The sequence below is a fragment of the Rhyacophila brunnea genome, unplaced genomic scaffold (genome assembly GCF_057557595.1).
Source record: "Rhyacophila brunnea isolate RB1 unplaced genomic scaffold, BYU_Rbru_1.0 scaffold_6, whole genome shotgun sequence".
Classification (NCBI taxonomy): domain Eukaryota; kingdom Metazoa; phylum Arthropoda; class Insecta; order Trichoptera; family Rhyacophilidae; genus Rhyacophila; species Rhyacophila brunnea.
The window spans coordinates 14,231,317-14,254,015 of record NW_028233276.1 but is presented as its reverse complement, the minus strand read 5'-3'; the positions used below and the strand labels follow the sequence as shown (position 1 = coordinate 14,254,015).

The window sequence follows — 22,699 nt, the reverse complement described above, 5'->3', positions numbered from 1 at the left end:
ATGCTTAAAGTTACTCTATAGTTATTTTGTATGGGAATTAGTGTGAGAAAGATTGGAGGGCTATTTGAATAATTTTGGCTGTGTTGGCCAACTGTTGCTATACTTACATACAATGATAAACAAGAAAAGGTTCCATGCCATCTTTCTTCTAATTGAAATCAAAGCTTGGTTTATCTTTGTCATATGAGTAAATAAAGTGCCGTTTACTACTGAATAATATATTATTAAAGTGCGGTGCGGTAATATAATTAAGGGCTACTTCCACAGCGAATTTGTTGTAACAGTTCATGACTGGAAAGACATGTTAACCATTTAAGCCATATTTCCATTTGTAACTTCATAATCTCAACATGTTTAATTATTCACCTTTGCGTGTCAACACTGTGTGTATTACTTATCTGCACCCCTCAACGAATTTTTGTCATATTTTATGTTTTTCTTAGTTTCACACTACAGAAGTTGGATTAATTAAGTTTGTCGATCTATGGATTATGCTCGCTTTCTCGCGGTTGGATAAAAATCATATGTGGTTTTTTTAATGCAACACATGGAGTCGATGGGTTAAGCGAATGACCAACAATTAGTCTGCGTGAAAAGTCTGTTAAGATATCTCCACTATCTAGTTCTGTATGCTCTTATGAGCAGAAAAATAATGATTATTTATTTTCTTTTTTGATAGTGCAATATTTTTCAGTCAGTTTGTTAACAAGCAAAGTTATATTCTTAAGATGTGTTATTCACTGTGTCTGTGGTGTCTAATCTATCATGTTACTATATTATGTATACGTTACATCTTTTGAAGATATCGTGCATTATTTTGTTTTGAATTGATAAGAGGAAAATTTGTACATGTTTGGTAAATATGTAAATAGGACGATTATTTTGTATCACTCTCTGCGAGTGTGTCAGCCAAATAATATGACTTGCAAATCAGAATATTATTGAAATTAGTGTCATAATTTTAACGTTAACGAATTGTGATAAAATTGAGTTTGTGAATATTTAATATTGTAATACTCGTCGAGCTATCGTCCAAATGTCGTTTCCAAAAACGTTAGCAATAAAATGTTGTACAAATTGTTTTTTTTTAATTCCAAGTAAATGCTATTAAATAAAATTTATATGAATTACTAAATGACTTTTATTTTTATCAAATTTTTAATATGGTTTGAGTTTTATAATAATATATTATTAACTTAGTATATACTGATTATACTTAACCAGAAAAATTTCTCAAAATACGTTACTGTGTGGGTTTAACGGCATATACTCAGATCCATATTATAAAGTAGAATATTACGAGGAGCTTTCGAATTGCCAGCTGCCATTGAAAAATACCTGAAAAAATCACATTACAATTATTGAATATCAGCTGTTGTGCAACACACACAAACATACGAACACAGTAAAATAACAATCACATAAAGTGAAACATTTCGCATTAGTCCAGCGTCATAGCAAAAGAATTGTACACTTTTGTATAAAATATGAACTTTAACATGATGAATAGACATATCCGAGAGTAATCATTTTTAACAAATTGACCCATTTCAAAATTTACCCAGGAAGCCCATAAAATACCAAGATGGCAGCTAAAATTTACATTGTCTATGAAAATTTCTATGTGTAAAATGTCAAGTTTAACATCGAATTATTACATCTCTAAACTGAAAATAAATCAAAATTCTAATGGATTTAAGTTTTGTACCATTACATTTGAGTCGTTTTTGCGACCCGGGTTTCGCCTTTCGGCATCTTCAGGCATTGTGTATACTCACCAAAAGGCAAATACACACTGACTCAGTCGGACCGGGTCGCAAAAACGACTCAAATGGAATAGTACAAAACTTAAATTCAAATTCCATCAAATACCTTCGGTCGATAGTATTAATATGAAAATCAATCAATTCAGACTATAATTATAGACAATTGACATTTTGGACGCTGTGCTGTTTTGGTATTTTATAGGCTTCTGATTCCAAAATATCAAGTTTAACTTTGAATTAGATTCAGCACCATAAAATATGTGTTATAAAAATCAATCAGATTAAACAGTTATAAATTATAGATATGTCGGCTACCATCTTAGAATTTAGGGACTCCTGGGTAAACTTTGCAGTTGCTTAATACCTTAAATATTACTCTTTATACAAAAGTACCTACATAATTCATCGGATATTCTGAATTATGCCACTGGACTACATTGGCTATACAATTTCACATAACTGTCGACATGGTTGGACAAAAATGATCAAAACCACAAACATTCAGTTGTAAAATGAATCAGCGCATAATAATGTCTGTGACAGTACATAATATCATACAATATATCTGTACCTCAGAGGCAGACGGATGCAACTCCGTTTTTGGGGAAAATAAGTTTTTTTAAGAATCGTCATGCTAAAGGCTTTATCTATTAGTGGTAGAGAGATGAAAGTCCTAGTCCAAGATATGCATAGCATAAAGATGCAAATGCCATACCTACCTTAGAAGCAGAAGGATGCAAATCCAATAATCCACTAAGATAAAATTCTCTCAAACCGTCTGCAATATGTACTAGACGAGAACCAGCCAGGAGAACGAGCTTTAGAGGAGGATACAGCACTATGGACCATATTATCCAAGTGATCAGAGAAATCAGAGCGGTAACAGGAATACAAGCTGCCGCTATCCATGGGTTTTATAGACTATGAGAAAGCGTTCGATTCCATAAAGAAATTTTCAATACTCGATGCACTCAGAAATCAAGGAATCCCCAGGCGCTATATAAATATTTTCAATAATATATACAGTAGCTCAACAACATCTCCATAAACCATCGCACATTTCCTATCAGCAAAGGAGTCCGACAAGGTGATACAATCTCACCTAAACTATTTACAGCTACATTTGAAGACTTATTTAGACAACTTGACTGGAATGACACGGGTCCCCATAAATGGAGAATACGTGAGTCCTCTACGCTTTGCCGATAACAATAAATAGTAGTTTGCAAGACTCAGAAGGCCTCCAAAGCAGAATGCAGTAACTCGCTGGAGTAAGCAACAAAGTAGGCTTGAAAATAAATGTATCAAAGAGATCCTCATCAATGGCATTCAGCTCGAACAGGTGAAAACTACATTTATCTGGCACAATAGGTGTCTATAGATCAGTGGCGAAGGGTGGAGGTAGGCTGTTAAGATTCGCTATAAATAATGCACACTACACTTTTTTAGTCATATGTATTTGTTTTTATTGAACTAAGACTACAATTTACAGATGGTGTTAGTTAGTTTTTAAAAATCAATTAAACCCGGTCTAAACGAAACCATAATAGTTTTGGTCTAATTTGGGCAATACGACAAAATTGTGCACACTTTTTCATTCATAGTTATTTGTTTTCATTGTATTACAAATACATATTACACATATTGTTGGTTAATTTTTTTAATTCATTAAGCCCTGCCTAACCAAACTATAATAAATAAAAAATATTATTCTATTTATAAAATATTCAAAGTTATGTATGATTTAATTGCATAATTTTAGATATTTTATAGATAGACATGTATTTTTTGACTATTATCTATTATGGCTTGGTTTCTCAGGGTTTAATTGAATTTTAAAAGACTATCTGTAAATTGTAGTCTTATTTCAATGAAAACAAATATGTATGTGTGAAAAAGTTTAATGTGCACTGCTTATGGCGGATCTTAACAGCCTACCTCCACCCTTCGCCACTGCTATAGATGGATGTATATTTGATGAAATTGTTCGCAGAGTAAAGCTAGGCTGGAGTGCTTTTGGCCGCCTGAATAATTTCTTCGAAAATGCCTAAAGTGCAAAGTGTTCAACCAGTGTGTACTTCCCGTAACCACATGCGTGTGAAACATTGAGCCTAAGTAAAAGAGAGATCCAGAAACTTAGAGTAGCACAACGTGGTATGGAAAGGTGCATGCTGGGCATAACGCAAAAGCACAAAAAAAGGAATGAGTGGATAAGGGAACAGACAAGGACTAATGATGTGATAGAGTTTGCTAAAAACCTCAAATGGAAATGGGCTGGAACATGGCTCGAAGAAAGGACAATCGTTGGACAAATTTAGTCATCCAGTGGTATCCAAGAGGTAAAAAACATCCGCAATGTAGACCTAGAGTCCGCTGGATCGATGAAATGATAAAGTTCTGCGGAAAAACTTGGCAACGCAACGCACAGGAACGAGAGAAGTGGAATCAGCTTGGAGATTAGCGAGGCTTTCATCCAGCAGTGAATAGATTCAGGCTGGTGATGATGATGATGACATAATAAAAATTTTAAAAAGTTTTGTTATATTTATACCTATAAATTTTTTTAACTTATAAATTGTTTTATTTTGGCTAGGTAAATAAGATACAAATCCACATTTAACAAAATATCTTTAGAGGCAGAAGGATGCAAATCCACACTACGTTTTTATTTAATTTTTTTTAGATATAAAATTGTATTATATTTATTCCTTTCTTACATATTCAATGTATTAGAATTTTAGAATTAGAACTTTAATTGAATTAGAATAAAAAAAATAATGATCATTCTATGTATATTTTCTTAGAAGTTATGAGTATTCATTTAAAATAAAAATTGTTTTTTGGCTCTCCTGAACAATTGGGTATTTGGATTTGCATCCGTCTGCCTCTGAGGTACAGATATTATATGGTTGATATTACTTTGTACATACCCAATAACCAAATTTTCTGGAGAGGTGTAAGAAAGGATGCACGGAGAAGGACAGTGGATAGCCAAGAAATAGGTTTTTTTCGATCGGCAAGAGAAGGCCGCCGAACATCCACCGATGGAAGACCATATCAGAGTTAAAGATGCTTCTCTACATACTGATTGCTCCAATATAACTCTGCAAAGATCACATAAGCCAAAAAATTTTTATGCATTAAATTTTCTATCTTGTTTATCTTTTTGAAATGAAAATTGGGATGCAATGTTGCTAAGAGGCCTGACCAAATGTGTACTGGTATGTATCAAGACTTTGAATACATTAAAATGATTTTAAATAACTAGAGTAGTGACAGATATAAGAATATTTTCTGATACCGTGAACACGGATGACATTGGCCCAGGACTGGAGAAGTGGATGGGAGAAGGAAATGCATAATGTCTTTCAAAGGAGGAGACATTATTATTGACATTGTGTTAGGTTGGATTGGGTTAAGGTTAAATGAAACTTACCGAAATTCGTGGAAGGATTTTTCACATGTCATATCAGTAGTGGCTAAAAGTTGTAGATCAAAGTGAACACATTTCTTCTCAATGATAAATACGTTAACCACCTGTCAATCATAATGGATTTTATAGAATACAATTAAATACTTATTGTTATCTTACATTTCCTTTGTGTTCCTGTGAAATAACTGCTTAGAAATGATTATTATTTAAACCATATAATTATATACTCCAGATACACTCCAAGTGTAGGGCCCACTCTTTATAAATATTACAATGATATAATAATAATACATAATATATTGTCAAAAATGTGAACACGCACAGATAGATTGAATTTAAAACAATGTTAATTAAATGTAACTCTTTTAAAATTTGCATTTCGCCCATTAGACCCCAAAAATGATTTTTAAGGACTGAATTGATTGTTTTCAAAATCATAACATTCTCCAATGTATTGTTTATATTTTTAGTAATTTATTCAACATCAACATTGTCAAACAGGTAACAGTGTATGTCACATGTGAAAGTAATAATTGGTTTAATAAATCTTTGGAAACATCTCAAAATTTATTTCAATCTGCGCCGCACCCGCCACAACAAAAAACACAAAGTTGTCAACTTTGTGACCTACTGAACATATTCAATGCCGCCTGTTATGTAGCTAACGTATTCGAGCTGATGAATGATGATGTGTAATTTACATATGCATCATCATGCACAGTTCATATGTACTAAGACATGTGTGCTGTTTACACATTCGTCGGCTAGTTTACCCAACTACACAACCGCTTTGATTACAACTAGCCATACGTATGCTAAAAAAAGAGTAGGTTTTTCTTTTTTTTATATAATCAGGATATATAGCTATCTTGTGAAGTGTGGCAACGTTTACCATTATTTTCTCTCAATTCAGATCGTACTATTTTGGCGGTCCCCTGATTGATCATGGTAGATGTATTGCCTATTGAATGAAAATACAATTTAAACAAGCGTGATGTGATGTTCAAATCTGACCTGGTCGGGCAACATAATATTTTTGCACTTCTTTCCTTCTCTAATAACCGACTCATCTCTGATTTCTAAAGCGATGGCGCTCGCATCATCCATCGTCTCCGAGTCCCAAGACAACATGTCAATCTTGATTAGGCGAGTCAACATCAGAATTGACACGCACCAAGCCGAAGACCATTGCAGAGGATTCAATTTTGATCTGTAAACAAAATCAATACAATAAAACCTTTCAAATATTTTAAAAAAATCGAATTTCGAATTAAATATTATGGATACAATATAACGTCATATTATTAAACATACAAAATATTTAATTTCTTCTTTCAATATTAAATTTGCATTCTGCAATGATCGGTTTTATTATTTTTATTCCATGATGATTTTCAAAATAATTACAAGATAAAAAGAACTTTTTATTTACAATGTTTTTAAATTTTCTCTTGAATTATTATGCTCAATATGCTCAAACTTGTACTTGATATGAAGTAAATAAAAACAAACAAATATAGAATACTGAAATGTCATTTTGACATTTCATTTTGATTTCCATAGTAACGCACGTATATATTAATAATTTAGTTGCTAGGACCACCGCCTTAGCAACCAATAATAGTCTTTTACTTTTTACAGATTTTTCTGAAATAACTTTCTGATACACCCCTGTTACAGGCGGGCTTCTCCCGGTGTAAAATAATCATTTAGTAGCTATCAAGTCGAAACGTAACCCTGACCTCTAGAAACGGCTTCGTAAAACATCTAATCTGATTCCTTGCTCAACCACGTAAGTATTTTTTTATTCATAAGTAAAGGCCTTCGTCCGGTGTGTGAAAATCACATATTGGGCGGAGGTGTAATTAAGATACATTTAATTTAATTTAAAAAGTATAAATGATGATGGATGAAAGCGATAATTTTAAGACTAAATATAAGTACTTATTCAAATCTAATAAATTTTGCCGGCAACGTTGAAGTTTCCACGCGCCTGCGCCGGGGTGGTCCTCGTGATTCGTCAAATCAAAAAAACATCACGCGATAAAATTTGGCTAATCACGAGAGTCCTTTTTGTAGAATGGCGTGGGTACGCGAAGTTTAAAAAAGAAAAAAAAGGGAGTGAGCGTCTGGTTTTCAAACGATACGGACTGACGACTGTAACTGTAAAAAAAACTACAAAATAACCTTGTCAAACTCAAGATTAAAATATATACCTAATACCAAGTTACGCACAAGAAAGTCTTAGTGTTTTATTTAACCACAAACATAAATATATCGTTCCTTTTTTTTTGTGAATCCGGGGTTCGATGGACACCTGAGCTAGCCCCTGGAACCCCGGGTATCTCATTTCCATACAAAACTGAATTAACTGAAAATGAATTCAATTCTGCTTAAAGATGGCTAAAAGTATTAAAAGAATGCATTGGCATTGTGTTCTGTTATATTCTAAAACTTTCAAATGTCTATCTAGTCGGGAAGCATCGATTGCAAGATTTGTACCAGACAAACAACCACCGGACAAATAAGAATACGAGCTAATAAAAACGTTGTAAAAACGATGTATTTAAGAAAAATGATATCTTCTTATTACCGTACCTTCTCATATTAGTTGTCGGCCACAATATAGCCTTTCCACCACCAGGATAAACATACGCTGTCGCCAATCTTTCATCACAGGCTGTGGAATAAGAATACGATGATCTTTTCCTTTTTTTCTTTTCTTGCCTATTCGTTGCGACACTTTCTTCTTTCTGTGTTGTGATTGTCCCTACTGGTTGTTCCTTATTGATATTATCATTTATCTTGACTCCGGATATAGTGAATCTATTTAAAAATATGCTATTATTATTCTGTTAGTTGTTGATTAATACAATAACCAAGTAAATAAATCAAAAATCAACAGAGCTTAAAAAGATCAACAAGAACCATGTGTAATAACAGTTATAATATTATTATAAAAGGTTTAGTTTAGTTATTGCAAAATTACTCACCTGTGTGATCCGATACCAATTTTATCGACAGTCTTCAAAAAGAACTCTTCAAACTTTTTAGTGGAATCAAAGCAGATGACAAGTGGAACGCGCGATGACTCAGTTATCTTTCCAAAACTGACTCCACGTGGATCCCAAAAAAATATCAAGCAATTGTCACCTTCAAATTCTTCAATAGGCGCCTCTTCTGCGGTATCGTCATTTAATGCTTTAATTTCTTCGGATGATTCGTTTTCATTTATATTTAAGACTTCTTCGATAAGTTCCTGAACAATCTTTTCTATTGAATCTCTCTCCTCTAATGTAGCAGTATATATTATTTCATTTACGACAGCGGGTTCTGATTCAATCTGTGCTAAATTATTGCCATCTAACTGGCTGTTTGTAAAACTAATTGCACTGCTATTTTCTTGCACATTATCCATTATTTCTCCCATTTCAACATTTGTTTCATCTAATAATGGACCATCAGCTATTTTATTACTTAATTCATTTATATCGGTGGCTAAATTGTTATCTGTTCTACTCTCAATTGAATCATTATTTTTTGTATCTTGTTTTGAAATTGGCATATCCGACATTGAATTCAATCCATCTCTATTGAGCTCATCGTGAATAGTGACGGTTTTAATATTTTTACTTGCATCGTCATTATCCGATTTTTGTTCATTTTCATTCAAATCCGTATCATCTGTTGGAATGTTATCAACTTCACCAGTAGCTGTGACATTTACTTCATTTTCTTCTGTAGTCTCAGTAATCGGAACATCTTTATCAATTTTATCAGAGACCTCGTTTTCTTCTTCTATATGATCAATATCAACACCCTCGCTTATTTGGAGCTCATCGTTCAAATTGGTTTCTTGACTCTCTCTCTCATGGCCATTTTCATTTGATTTTTCCTCTCCTATTGCAGTTTCAACATCATCTATATTTCTACTTTCAAACAATGATTCCTTCACCTCATGATTATCTTTAAAATCATCATTCTTGACCTCCAAAGCGGGTGAAACTGAAGGTTCACCTCTCTCTTCGTTCTCTCCTTTACCTTTTTTTGTTGGACTAGTCTTCTTTCCCTTTTTTCTGGCACCTGCAGCCTTCTTTACTTTTTTGCCTTTTCCCTTTTTACCATTTCCCTTTTTACCTTTTCCCTTTTTACCTTTACCCTTTTTACCTTTTCCCATTTTAGCTTTTCGCTTTTTCCCTTTACCCTTTTTGCCTTTACCCTTTCTGCCCTTAGCCTTTCTTCCTTTGGCCTTTTTACCCTTTTTGTGTTTACGTTTTCTCTTTTTAACAACATCGTCATCCTCATCATCCTCAATCTTCTCAATAAGGTCATGATTACTTCCTATGTGTACAAAATATTCATCGATAAAACTCACATCAGACTTATGTTTTTTTGTTTTCACTTCAGTACCCTTTTCACACAATTTAGTAGTTTCGCAAGAAAGTAATTCCTTTGCTTCCGAGTCAGTTATTTGTTCATCTTCAAATTGTAGTGATTTTCTTTTGGCGCCATGTTGATTGTTTGGGTTCTGCGCTGGATCCAGTTTCCATATCCCGAATGTGTGTCCTCTAGAATTTAGTAAGCCATAATCCCACTCAGGCTGTGAAAAAGAAAACACTAAATGGTTTATTATTGTTTATTACGAATCTAAAAAATATTCTGCTGTTTTATTTAATTAATCGGATTAACTAAGCACTATTATGACTTATTTGCGACTATGAAGCAGTAAAATAATATAAACATAATTGAGCAGCTGACGATTAAATAAATACAAGTGCACCAGTGATCAAGTTGAGAAAATCAATTCCAAAGTAAAATTATGAATTCTGCATGACCGTTTTTTCGAGATTTGATTCTCAAATAACCCTTATTTACAATTCCACAAAAAAATATTGTAATTTATTTATTTATTCTTGTTTATAATGTTTTCAATATTTGAAAAAAGACTAGTCAAGCCAAAACATTCATACTATGTATATAGTAATAATAATCACATTTAATAAAGTGTATCCATGGGATATACTCAAATGTTTTCAAATAAAGCAGTTCAATTTTTGAATCCTCTTTCACATATAAACAGGTATTTTTTTATTATAATATGTCAATTGTACTTTTTTAATCCTTAGCACCTCAATTATAGTAATCTACCCAAAACGCAAGTGATTCGGTTTTTTAATTGAATCTTAATGCTACACTGGTACGAGCTCGTCACAGACACTCCAGAGTTCATGAGCGATATGTCAATTCTTAATAACGGGCATGCTTATGAACATGTGCGGCATGTGACTGTGACATGTACTGAAAATGTTGTCCAAGATTGCGAATCTCTGGTACCTCGCTGTACAGTTGCATGGATCGCATCGTCATGACCAATCGTCTCTCATTCTGGAGTCACACAGAAAGAGAAATCTACGCACTGAGGTTGCCCTATAGATATACTGGAACTAGTCAGGGTGAAGTACATAAGTAAGTTATATATTCAATTTAATTAAAAAATATAATAATAAAATGATCCACATACTTGGCCGAAAAATATTTCGAGACCTTTGGAGATATTGAGGACATCAACGTCATCATAAGTGGCTTTACTGTCTCCTACAATTTGGTTTTCCAGCACATTACCTGTCACCTACAAATAAAATAAATAAACCTATGATTAGTCGGCATAGGTACCTAATATCCAATTAGTGTAGCGATATTATAGCGATGCTTCAAATACCCACGAAGAATCTGACGGCAGAAATATTATGTAAGTTTTAACTAATACAGGTAAGTTCATCGCGACCCCGGCGAGTGCGAATTCGTTATATCCCGATCTTTTTTTAAAACTGGAAATTATGGAAAGGGGAAATTATTCACCAAATTTAATTTTTAATGTAGATGAGACGGGACTCTATTGGAAACGAATGCCAACACGTACGTTTATTTCCATAGAGGAGAATACTGCTTCTGGATTTAAAGCATCCAAGGATCGTCTAACTCTTCTTCTCTCAACTCATTGAAGAAACTGATGGAGGTGATAGAGATGCCATGCGGGTTTGGTGGAAACAATTTAATATTATGAAAGCTATCAGAAACATCGACGAAGCGTGGAATGAAGTCACCCAGTCGTGTATGAAGGGTGTTTGGAAAAGGTTGTTCAGTGAAATTGTTGAAGTTCACTGCAATTATGAAAATGATATTCAAAATATCATCGAAGAGATTAGTCATATAGCCATAACCAGAGGCATCGAAGGTGTTGATGTAGATGATATTCAGACATTATTAAAATCACACGGCGAACCCGTAACTAATGAAGAGCTACAGGAAACGGACCACCATACGTCCCTAGAAAATGACGTCTCCGAACCTGTTCCCGTGCGAAAGTTAAGTGTTAAAACCATTGAAAAGCCCGTTTCCCTTCACAATCAATGCATGGAGTTGCTAGAAGAGAATGGCGAAGACTAAGAGCGAGTGAGTGCTGTAAAACGTGGCTGTAATTGCAAATTTTGCACAATATGTAAACGTAGAGAGGCCAAACAAGGGAATCCCCCTGTTGATCGTGAAATGTTGCTTATCGCGACCATGTCCAGAACGTATCCCCCGCGATGACCGGGGGTTTACTTGTATACATGCTGCTACATTTAACGTTGATTTTTCCTTTAAGTTGGGAACTGTCATAATGTGACCAAGATACTGACTGTAGTTTTCTGGTTTTAATACTATGCAGAACATCTCGATCCTTTCACAATTGTCTGATGTCAGTCCAAGAAATTCTGAGGATGCAATTATACAGCCTCAACTCTCCATGACATCTCTCAGTTCAGCGTCCATGCCCCCATAGAATAGATGCAGTGAATCATATGCATTCTCAGATCTAGGATAAGATCTCGATTGCTAAGGAGCATCTCGATTGTTAAGGAGTTAACAATTCTTGTTTTTATTTCCTGGCCCCAGTTCTCTTTGACCCGTGTTCCCTAAATATTTATAATGAGCCACACATTCAATTCGTTCACTGTTGATAAAAAAAAATTTGTTGTATGATATTGAATTTAGTAGACAATAATCTATTATGTCACATACCTGATTATCACCATAACAAAACGTGTTTTTGCCAGGTTGATGAGTGATAATGATTTGCTGGGCCATTTTAGCCACCCCATTAAACGTGTACTCATTCCAAAGCGTCGATTGATTTAAATGGTGGTTCACTAAACCGCTAAGCGCATCCATATTTTCCTGGAAAAAAAAATACATTGTTATACGCAATTTATAAATAACGACCAACAACTATAACTTGAGGCACGGCTGTTTGGAGAACCAATAGCTCACAAGACACTGGCTATACTCACATCTCAGCTCTAGCACCTAGATCATGCCTCAAGTAATAGTTATCGGTCTCTAGGTCAATTGTTTTATTTATACACTTTAGTGTGATGGGATTAGTAGCTTAATATGCAGTAGCGTGGAACTAGTAATCTAGTATTGTTTCCAAACATTTTCTAATATTAAAACTATTCGAACATTTATTATGTTCTACAAAATGTACATGTATGTATTTTTGTTTTCTGACGTTATTAATACTTAAGAGTAAGCTTTAGAAAAAAATTCATGAAAAAAATTGAACCGTGTGAGATTCAAAGTCACATATTTCACTGTTTAGATGAGTGCTCTTATCCTTTGAGTTATTGATTCGCCCATGCAAATTATTTTTCATAACTATGGTATTTTAGATTTTCAAGTTAAGGCCACCGGCTTTGTTTTTCAGTCGAGGTGATGGTATTACTTAATATTTAATAATAAGAATCTAACATTATTGTATACATCTTGTGTATACCACAAATTCACTCATAAATTGAAGTTATGTTCAGAATATATTGATTTTATTTGAATCCAGATCATGGGTTAACCCCCCCCCCTTCTTTCTTCTTATTCCTAGCTCTATTTAATAACTGAGCGGATAAAATATTGAATTGGTAATTACATTCTCGGCAGTGGGTGGCATTGTTTTTCCAGTGAGAGCCCAAATCCCCCGACCAAGTCTACGGTAGTTTTTTCCAATTGACTTCTCACTTCCATCGTAGTATTCTTCTAAATATCAATTTAAATATTAATAATTGTATGGATAAAGAATTATCAACCCAAGACTGCTTGAAGACAATTCGCCGCCGCAAACTTTACGGCAAACTAGAAACCGCATTTATGAATGAAATGCATGAAGAAAATACACATGTGTTTTAATTTGAACCAGTAAGTCTAATATAATATAATACCAATCCATAATAAAGTGACGTTTATAATTGTTGCAATGACTCATGTCGATGGTGTGCTTTTACATTCCAATATTACACTGAACCACACCAAGGTTGCGCAATAACTGTTAGAAACAAATCAATATTCCACAACTTGTGCAATATGTTTCAACGAACATTAATAATTGGCACAACAAATTATACAAACCTTCAATTTAACGACAATATAATCAAGGAGATTGTACAATATTTGATATTGATAACATTCATCAACAAGATTGTGGAATTGTACAAACGAGGTTTAAATTTTTATATTGGCCTCATGGAGATGTTCAGTTTGGACAGCATGATAGTGATATAAAATTCTATTGGCGAAAAACTGCTTCATTCTAATCAGCTGACGTCCTCATTGGCTGCATACCACTTAATACCAATGAACAGCTTGAATTGCTATATGAACTATTAGAAATTGGGTATGCATCAAACCTAAATGAATTTAACTAAAAACCTATCCTAAATGAAAACATATTGACCAATAAATACAATTTCACTGCTGTTAAGTGCAAGATTGAAATGTAAATGTGAGGCGTTGCAACAACAATGAACCTTGTTTTAGTGTAACAGCTATTTTAAAATATAATATTAGATTTACATGTCTACTTACTGGTTCTAGACCAGGGGTTCTCATGTGCGGCCACTAGAGGATTTATCTGCGGCCACCAGCGCTTTACAAAATTATATTTCAAAAATTATGAAATTGGTTGAATACACGTCATGACTTGTCTTAAATTTCTTTCCACGCTCAAATGATCCATAATGCGTTCTTGTGATGAGATCATGTGTGAAATAGTGCGTTTAGTAGAAAATTTCATACCTACTACTACTACTGGCTACCGTTAAATATGCGTTATTGGAAATGAGTCATGACCATGTACTTAAAAACCATTTTAATAATAGATACCACGGTTGAAAAATTTTGGTCGAAATTATACGTTGGACAACAATTGCTTTATTAATATTGTCGATTTTACTACTCTACTGTATACTGTGAAAAATCATTCAGTGTAATGCACTTCATAAAGAACAAATATCGAAGCCAGTTGACAGATTTAAACTTAGAAGCAGACATGCGGCTTGCATTGGAAAAAGGAGTATTGAAGGAGTACTAAAATGTTCAAATGTCTTTTATTAAATGGACTTGTCTATAAATAAATAATTGATCCATTTTTTAGTAAATAAAATTCAGCTTTAATTTTTTCATTCAAAAAAAAGAAATTTGGTACGGCCACCAGACGTTTCCATTAACTGTCAATGTCAATTGTGCGGCCACAGTTAAATTTCACGTGAGAACCACTGTTCTAGACCTAACATAATATCTGTGCATTTCATTCATCTGTGAAGTGCCGAAATTTCTATTGTCGCCGAATTATCTTAGACCTGAATTAATAGATCAAGTGATTTTTCTGTAACACTAAAGCTTTCCAGTCTCATCTTTTCTCATGCAATGCAGTTCAATTTAAACCTCTCTCAAAGATATGTGGTTTTGTAGTTTTGCTTGTTGAAATTTAGGTAGATACTAGTCGAAACTACGCATAATATCGCTTGATCTGTTAATGCGCCCATTCCATTTATAAAAATATTTCTTTAAGTGCTTCGTAACTACTATTTGATGTTAACCAATTACATATTGTTGTGTCCTTGGCAAAACCTCTTAAGTAACAGGAAAAAATGTGAAACTCAACTTTTGATATCATCAAATTCATATCGTAAATCAGGAAGCAAAAACATATAATAAAGTATTAATTTTCAATCTTCATTTCATAATAACATAATGTTTTTATGGTTAATAATAATTCATTAGTTTTTATCAAGAAATTTATTTATTTTAAACTATTCGCAAGGCAAAAATCATAATACTTTTGCCCAGGGCTTTTTGGTTCAGGGTTTGTAACGCGGTGGAACGGCGTTCCGGCACCTTTTTTCACGGTATTTTTAATGTTTCAAAAGCAATTAGATGAAACAATGTTCACACTTACATAGTACAAGTTAATTTTCCTGAATCATTTCATAATGAAAAGACATATCCTGAAAAACTATTGCGTTTGATATAGTATGCATTGAATTCTATTACCATTTCTTCAAGTGAATGTGAATGCGAATTTTCGCAAATGTATCTAACGATTACCCCAATAAGAGCTTTGTTAAAGACCAAAATATTTTCGGCACTTTTATTCATCTAACCCGTCGGACCACCTTTGACACTTTTCGATTCTTCAAAATACATTGATCGGTGGTTACTCAGTGGAAGACATTCGGCCATAGACTCTAACACTAAGAAAAGGAAACGAGACGATTTGCCAGACGAGAATTGGGCTGAACTTTGGAAATCACTATGGCCCCCACAAAAGGGGGCTGACAGGGCTCTAGCCTGGGGGATCGACCAGATAAGTGAGATTAACGCACATCACAAATGTGCTCTAATCGTAAAAAAATCGACTGCGGTGCTATTTCCTTCAGGCGTATTAAAATTTAAAAATATGTGGTTGTGTAATTGCATTTTTTGGTTAATGATTGTTAATACACTGAATACCCTTAATTTTACCTTGAACACTATTTGAAAAACGCTACTATAGAGCGTTACACTGCCCTTAACCTTATTGATAGGTAGAGGAGGGGGCCCACTAATGATCCTGGCCATGTAAATCACTATATACTTTATATTTGATCATTTTACAATTTTATTTTTTACAACTTTAGTTGTTTATTTGTATTTGTTTGTATGTTTAATTTTTTATGCGCTTCGTGGCATAGGAAAAGTTGCTTTAAATGATATTTGAATATAATTTTCTTTAGTAGGTAAGAAGTTTGGCAATAAGTGAGTTCCGGCACATTTGTTTTTTTTTTTTTAAAGCCCTGCTTTTGCCATAGAAACAATAATCCAGTTTAGAAACTAATCGGTTCACTTCAAACCATGATTCTGCGAGAAGTTATTTGGCTTCTCCCGTTAGCTTAATATGACAAGTATATTTCTTTATTTTAACTACTTAGTAAGTATCATATGACAATGATTTTAAACTGTATCAACGAACCTTGGTGAAAAATATTAGCCAATCCATACTGGACGAAAACCGATTGATTCGGTGGCTGCATTATAATCCGGAGCGCAGAGATGTTAACTTCGTGAAACTTGAGTTTCTGTGATAATATTCTAACTGAAATGAAAATGTATTATAAATAAGGTACCAATGTAATAAGAATAAACTTTAGTGAGATGCAAAAAAACCTCAGGGTTTTGAGACAGTTTTACGTTTTTAGGATGGTTAATTAACTTTTCTATACCACTAAAAGAATAATCTCTTTGTCCTTAAAATAGTCGGAAACTTCCGGACCTTACTACTATTACTAAACTAAATATTATTTAATTAATTATCTAATCTTCAGATCTTTATTTAAAGATCGAAACGAGATATCAAAAGTTTGCATCAAAATATTCAAGAAATAAAAGTGGGAATCATATATTTTTTTTATACCTACTCATCATTAAAATTCAAAAATTTGTAAACATATTTTGTTTTCTGATTTATTTAGAAATCACATTGCAAACTATTACTATTTAAAATATAACTGCAATATTTTCTCCTTCGCAAAATGATTGAAACAAATCTATCAAGGTAGTAACACATATTTCTGTGCTAATTTTTTTTCATTCATTTGATTAAAAACATTTCAGTAAAATCAAAGAATCAGTGCTAAAAACTCTATGCTTGCACTCAAAAGAGAATAGTTGTCAATAGTTGTCCAAACACAAAAGTGATGATAAAATGAACTATATTTAGTTTAGATTTAATACACCAAAAATGGTTATTTAATAAATCCCAGTTCGTATAATACGTTAATGTTAATATTAGTAAACTTACTTAGATGCATAGACAAGTGATGAAGAGTAGGATAGAGTAACAGACAATCAACCTCTCGGCTCTTTACTGGATCTTTTGTGGATTCAGCCATTACATCACTTGCAAAAACGATGCTGGAAGACCGGCGACGACCTATAATACACATATGTTATCAGTTGATTATTGATGACTGCTACTACGCCAAAGATACCATAAATCACTATGTTACAGCTTTGATTCGGACATTTTGACAGGTATGTCAGGCATCTAAAGTGAATCAACTACTATATCATTACTGAACTGTTAAATCCTCCAATGAAACACAAAACTTTAATTTTACAGGAGAAACATAAAGCACAAAAATAAAGAGTCGTAAAAAGTCTTTAAATAACCTGATTAATCTAAATAACAAGTAGTAGGAAACTAATCATCATCGAGTATTGGTAAAGCTCTGATATGATTATTACATACATTGGAGGGATTAGTCTTCTTAACACAAGACATGTTACATTGGAAGTTTCTATAAGTTTATTAAATATATTTTAATTTTGATGCTATATGGAATAATGAGGGTTTTACTAAACTATGCAGTCTGATATAATATATGAACAGAAGATATCATAAACAATATTCAACAAAAATATTGTCACACCTCAACAACGACATATACACAAGGTGGCCGAAGACAGCTAGGGGGTAAAGCCCGCTGATGAGAGACGGATACCCGTTAGTTATAATTTAAATATGTATTTAACTAATGTAATTCATACATAATTTTGAAAACACTTCTAAGAAAATATATTATAACTAATAGAAAAAATCTTTTAGAAAAAAGTAAGATATAAATTAATTATGTATATTCAATAATTAGAATGTTACATTCTTAAATCTTGTGAATTATTCGTTGAATAAAAAAAATAGTTGATTTACATAATTTAGTATTAAAGTACGGATATGAAACTAAATTTAGAGTTACACATCGCGGTATGGAGAGATGCATGTTGGGTATGTTGCACAGAGATCGAAAAAGAAATAAATGGTTAAGGATGCAAACAAAAGTGTTGGACATAATACAAATTGTGGAAGTTACAAAGATCTTGAAGTGGAGGTAGACAGGCGACATCGCTCAAAGAACAGATCATCCAGTGGTATACAAAGGATTTGAAAAGACCGTAAAGAAGACCAAGAGCCAGGCAGTAAGAGCCTATGGAATAAGGAATAGACAGCAAAGAGAGTCATTCATCCAGTAGCGAATATAAACTCTCTACCAAAAATGTTGAAGAAAACTTTCTTATACAGAGATAGCCTAAACAAAAACGTTCAAAGAAAGGACCACTCTGATCACTAGTTATCATACAAACTCTAATGCCGTATCCACATTTTCGTGCTCGGACACCTTTGTGTAAAAACATCTCGGCGAGAGTGTGATATGGCTAAAAAGAGTAATTTTTTGCTTACAAAAATGGCGGTAACGTCATACAAAAATTGCCTTCAATTGCAAAAAAACATAAAATTTTAAATCTGTATAAATATTTATATACAATTCAAATTTAATAACCTCTATACGCCGTTACTATATCCTGTTGAGGTACACACATAAAGGCGGCAATTGGCCCAAACGGACTCGCTCTCCAGATGGCAACTGTTCGAATGTCACAAAAGGACATTAGCAAACTCTGCACACGCCTTTTAACAAACATTCTCCGTAGCCCTTTCTCTAACTTCTCTGCAAAAGAGGCGAACCTGGGAAGTCCTATGTCGGCCTTCTGAAAAAACATGTCTATCTATTAACTTTAAAGAAAGCGAGAGAGTGAATTGAAAATCACAAAAAGAGTTGCTGAATATGGAGAAATGAAAGCAATATTCTCTTTAATTTTGTATCGCATGTGTGCGCAAAAAATATAATATAGACTGACATGAAAAATGCATGAATTAAGATAGGATAGACTCGCTAGACACCAGTGGCGTGCGATGACTTTTGAAATCAGTGATGCTCTTCTTTATAACCAGTTTTATCTACCAAAAAGACACTTATTCTTTTTTTTCTTTTGACCATGTTCGATCCTTATAGGACCAGACGTAAGTACAAAAGACATCAACCAACCTCATCTTTGTCCACCTTTTCCAACAATTGAACGGTGACGGCTTGCTCCATTTCTATGGTGAAGCTATGAACTCCCAAATTGACTTTCCTCTTCAGCAGAACATTTCCAAAGTGGTCTGAATCATTACTCGCAAGCTCCGTGTATAGACTTTTGGTGAATTTAGGTGTCTCATCTAAGAAAATGCAATACTATAATAATATTTTTGTTTTAACCTACATGGGCTTAACAGAAATGATAACTAAATGAATAATGATGCGCAAACGATATAACAACTTTTGAAAATTTCAGCAAGGCAAGACATCGTCGCTATAGGATTTGTTTCCCGAATATCCATTTTTGTAGAAATCGACATTTTAATGCAGTTCAATTTCTTTTATCGAACTCTACCGAAATCATTTATAAAAGCAATATATTTTTATCTAGGAACAGAGATATTTTTTTAAAAAACCCGAATACGCCATGTTAAGTTACAATTACTCCGTGGTGTTCTCCCGAATGTCCAACTATTCGTACCTGAATATCCAAGTTAATTTCAGTCGAAATATATCTCTGGCTGAGTGTTTATTTCCCGAATATGACTTTAGCCAATCAAACCGCGCTCACGCCGTGCATCTCGCTTCCCCATTCACGCTGTCTAGCTCTAAAACAATCACGCCCACTTTCATATTTTTCGGCCGTCCGGAGACTTATTTCAAATTTCGTCTTATTGATATTGTTTTTAACGTTACTATTGTTTTAATAGTGAATTCATCAAATTTGAAGAGATCATTCATAGCTGATACATCACCAGTTCGCCTTGAACTTACAGTAGAGTTGTGGAAGTGAGTATTTTAACCTAAATAACTGCATTTTGTTTTGATAAATGACACAAAATCCCAACGGTTATATGAATTCTACAGTATGACCCGGCAACTACTATGACGTAAAAAATAATTATTATTTCAAATTATTATTAATCAAATATTGTTTGTCTTTATTTTACTTTTAATCTAGGTATTTCTATGAAAATAAAGGCGATGCTATTATTTATTTTTGAATGCGCTGATAGTTAATTTAATTTAATATGTATGTTAGTAACTATTTATTTAGTCGATATTATATACTAAGGATATTGGTACCTACCTAATATTAGCAGCCAATGGTAATTAATTTATACATGCTATTATTTTGTGTTGTTATTCCTTACAATAGTAAATATATAATATTTATTTGGTGGTTTGTAATAAGTATAATTGTCAATTATAGAAATATATATATATATACTAGCTGACCAGGCAAACGTTGTTCTGCCATATAAATTATTTCTAGTGAATATTTTGGTTGTTAAATAAAAAGTAACGAATGTATCGTAAGTGTGTGGGGATGGGATCTATGACAGAAAGAGGAATAGAGCACTGTAGACGATGACCGCCGATAAAAACAAAAAAACATCAACCATTCATTTTTCTCAATTCAAAATGAGTAATGATGTTCATAATGAATGAATTACCTGTGACAGGATCTCGTTGTTTAATTTTTATGCAATATCCGTCTTGTCCCTTCCAGAAAATTAGCGGATATTGGAGAGCGTCGTATGAACGGTGTGTGTCAGCGATGAACTCCAGATTATTGTTTCTTCTTCGAATCACGATTTCTCGCGTCGATGTGCGGTCGCCAACCATGATTCCAGCAATGTCGTCAACAACAGTCGCATTGAATCGACGTACGTGCTCTCCAGCTGGTATTTTATCAGGATTGATGACAATAGCGTGATTGTCACTTTGCAATTCGTGCATGTGTGCTTTGAAGAATTTCAATAATTCATTGTGCTCATTCAACAGGGCGTCCAGTTCGCCGACGATGCGCCTGGCATTAGGCAAATTGAGGCTATTGTAGCCGCAACGTGCATCCACATGATTGATGTCCTCACCGCCGCGCGCCCATGAAGTAGATTTGTAAAAATGTATGTGGTTCGTTTGGCATTAGCAGCAATGAGCCTACTTTGTGGTATACTTGACCTTTGATTTTGAACGTAGAATGGAATTGTTGACCATTTGCCGCAGTATTGTGAACTATTTCTGTTGCTCCGGACGAAGCTTGCTAGAAGTTGCTTTGGAAGCATGAATTGAATGTGCGAATGGACTTCAGGAACAGGTTTGAATCTGGAACCGTGCCAATGAGCAAGCTGTTCAATGGTTCTGGTGGTATCTCAATTTCTGGTAGTTGCACTTTTCCTGATGCGCAACACATCCCGGCTGACTCATGTTTGAATTTGAGCGCATGACAATGGGGACATTCTTTGTCCATAGCACCAATCAGCACTTTCGGATGAGCGGAATATTCAATATCTGGCTCGTACTCGAATGCGAGACGAAGGAACGAAGCGGATGTAAATGTTCGATGTACTTGTTGGCGTTGTCGGTCATTTGCTCTGCGTGTGTTAACTACGAACCGGCGCGCTTGGCTCCGTTCCAATTGTCGTTGTTGATTTCGTTCAGCTCGTGCCTCTTGTGATTGAGATGCACGCAATCGCGACATGCTTACACGCACGTTTTTGTTATCTTGTTGGATTTGTTCGTCTGTTCTTTCTACTCTACTATTTCGCATGTTTGTTGCTTTATTCGTTCGACGGCCCAAATGGCCCCCCTTGCGTCTTGCTGGCATTGTGCACTGTAATACACGCACATAAAAATAGATAAATTTAAATAAATCGTACAAAATTTTGCACGCACTGCGTTGTGATTTGCCGAATGAAATGTCAAAATGACGCGACGCTTCTCTTGAATTCTTCTCGGACGTAGTGCCTTCTGTCATTCAACAACATAAATAATTTCGTTCTGTTTGAAATACGAACAACGGTTAAATTTGTTCATACAAAAATAATAAAATCGCGATTAAAAAATGGGAGGATGGGGGTAGGAAAGTGAAAATTTGAGGTTATAGGTATTTTTTTATGCCAAATAATAAAAAAATACAAAAAAAAAATTGTCAAAAAAATAAAAGAAAATTTTTCTGGATAGAGATACCCTAATCACCTAGCGGTATGAAATATACTTGTTGACCTATTCTCATACCTAACAAATATACATAAAAAAATTCATAAAAATCGGTCGAGCCATTTCGGAGGAGTTCGACCACAAACATCGTGACACGAGATTTTTATATATATAGAGATAATAATATACAGATATATATAAATAGATTTTTTTTTTCTTGGAAAAAGTATTAATATAAAATTGTTAGCAAGTACGAGTAAGTACCATCATAAAATATTCAAGAAATGACCGTG

The 22,699-nt window shown here is 33.9% G+C and overlaps 1 protein-coding gene across 1 annotated transcript in view; it reads right to left on the bottom strand.

The window, feature by feature from the left end:
• Positions 1-1,134: 1,134 nt before the first annotated feature.
• LOC147065237 (uncharacterized) overlaps positions 1,135-22,699 on the bottom strand; it is a 52,404-nt gene continuing 30,839 nt past the window's right edge. The window contains exons 19-31 of the mRNA XM_085956351.1: positions 19,431-19,603; positions 18,885-19,092; positions 17,348-17,479; positions 16,520-16,642; positions 13,163-13,269; positions 12,262-12,417; positions 10,721-10,828; positions 8,193-9,799; positions 7,798-8,025; positions 6,214-6,409; positions 5,203-5,303; positions 4,697-4,870; positions 1,135-1,338 (exon numbers count right to left, since the gene is read on the bottom strand). Of these exons, the coding sequence (XP_085812477.1) occupies positions 1,257-1,338; positions 4,697-4,870; positions 5,203-5,303; positions 6,214-6,409; positions 7,798-8,025; positions 8,193-9,799; positions 10,721-10,828; positions 12,262-12,417; positions 13,163-13,269; positions 16,520-16,642; positions 17,348-17,479; positions 18,885-19,092; positions 19,431-19,603 (3,395 nt within the window). The 3' untranslated portion in view covers positions 1,135-1,256. The remainder of the gene's footprint in view (positions 1,339-4,696; positions 4,871-5,202; positions 5,304-6,213; positions 6,410-7,797; positions 8,026-8,192; positions 9,800-10,720; positions 10,829-12,261; positions 12,418-13,162; positions 13,270-16,519; positions 16,643-17,347; positions 17,480-18,884; positions 19,093-19,430; positions 19,604-22,699) is intronic.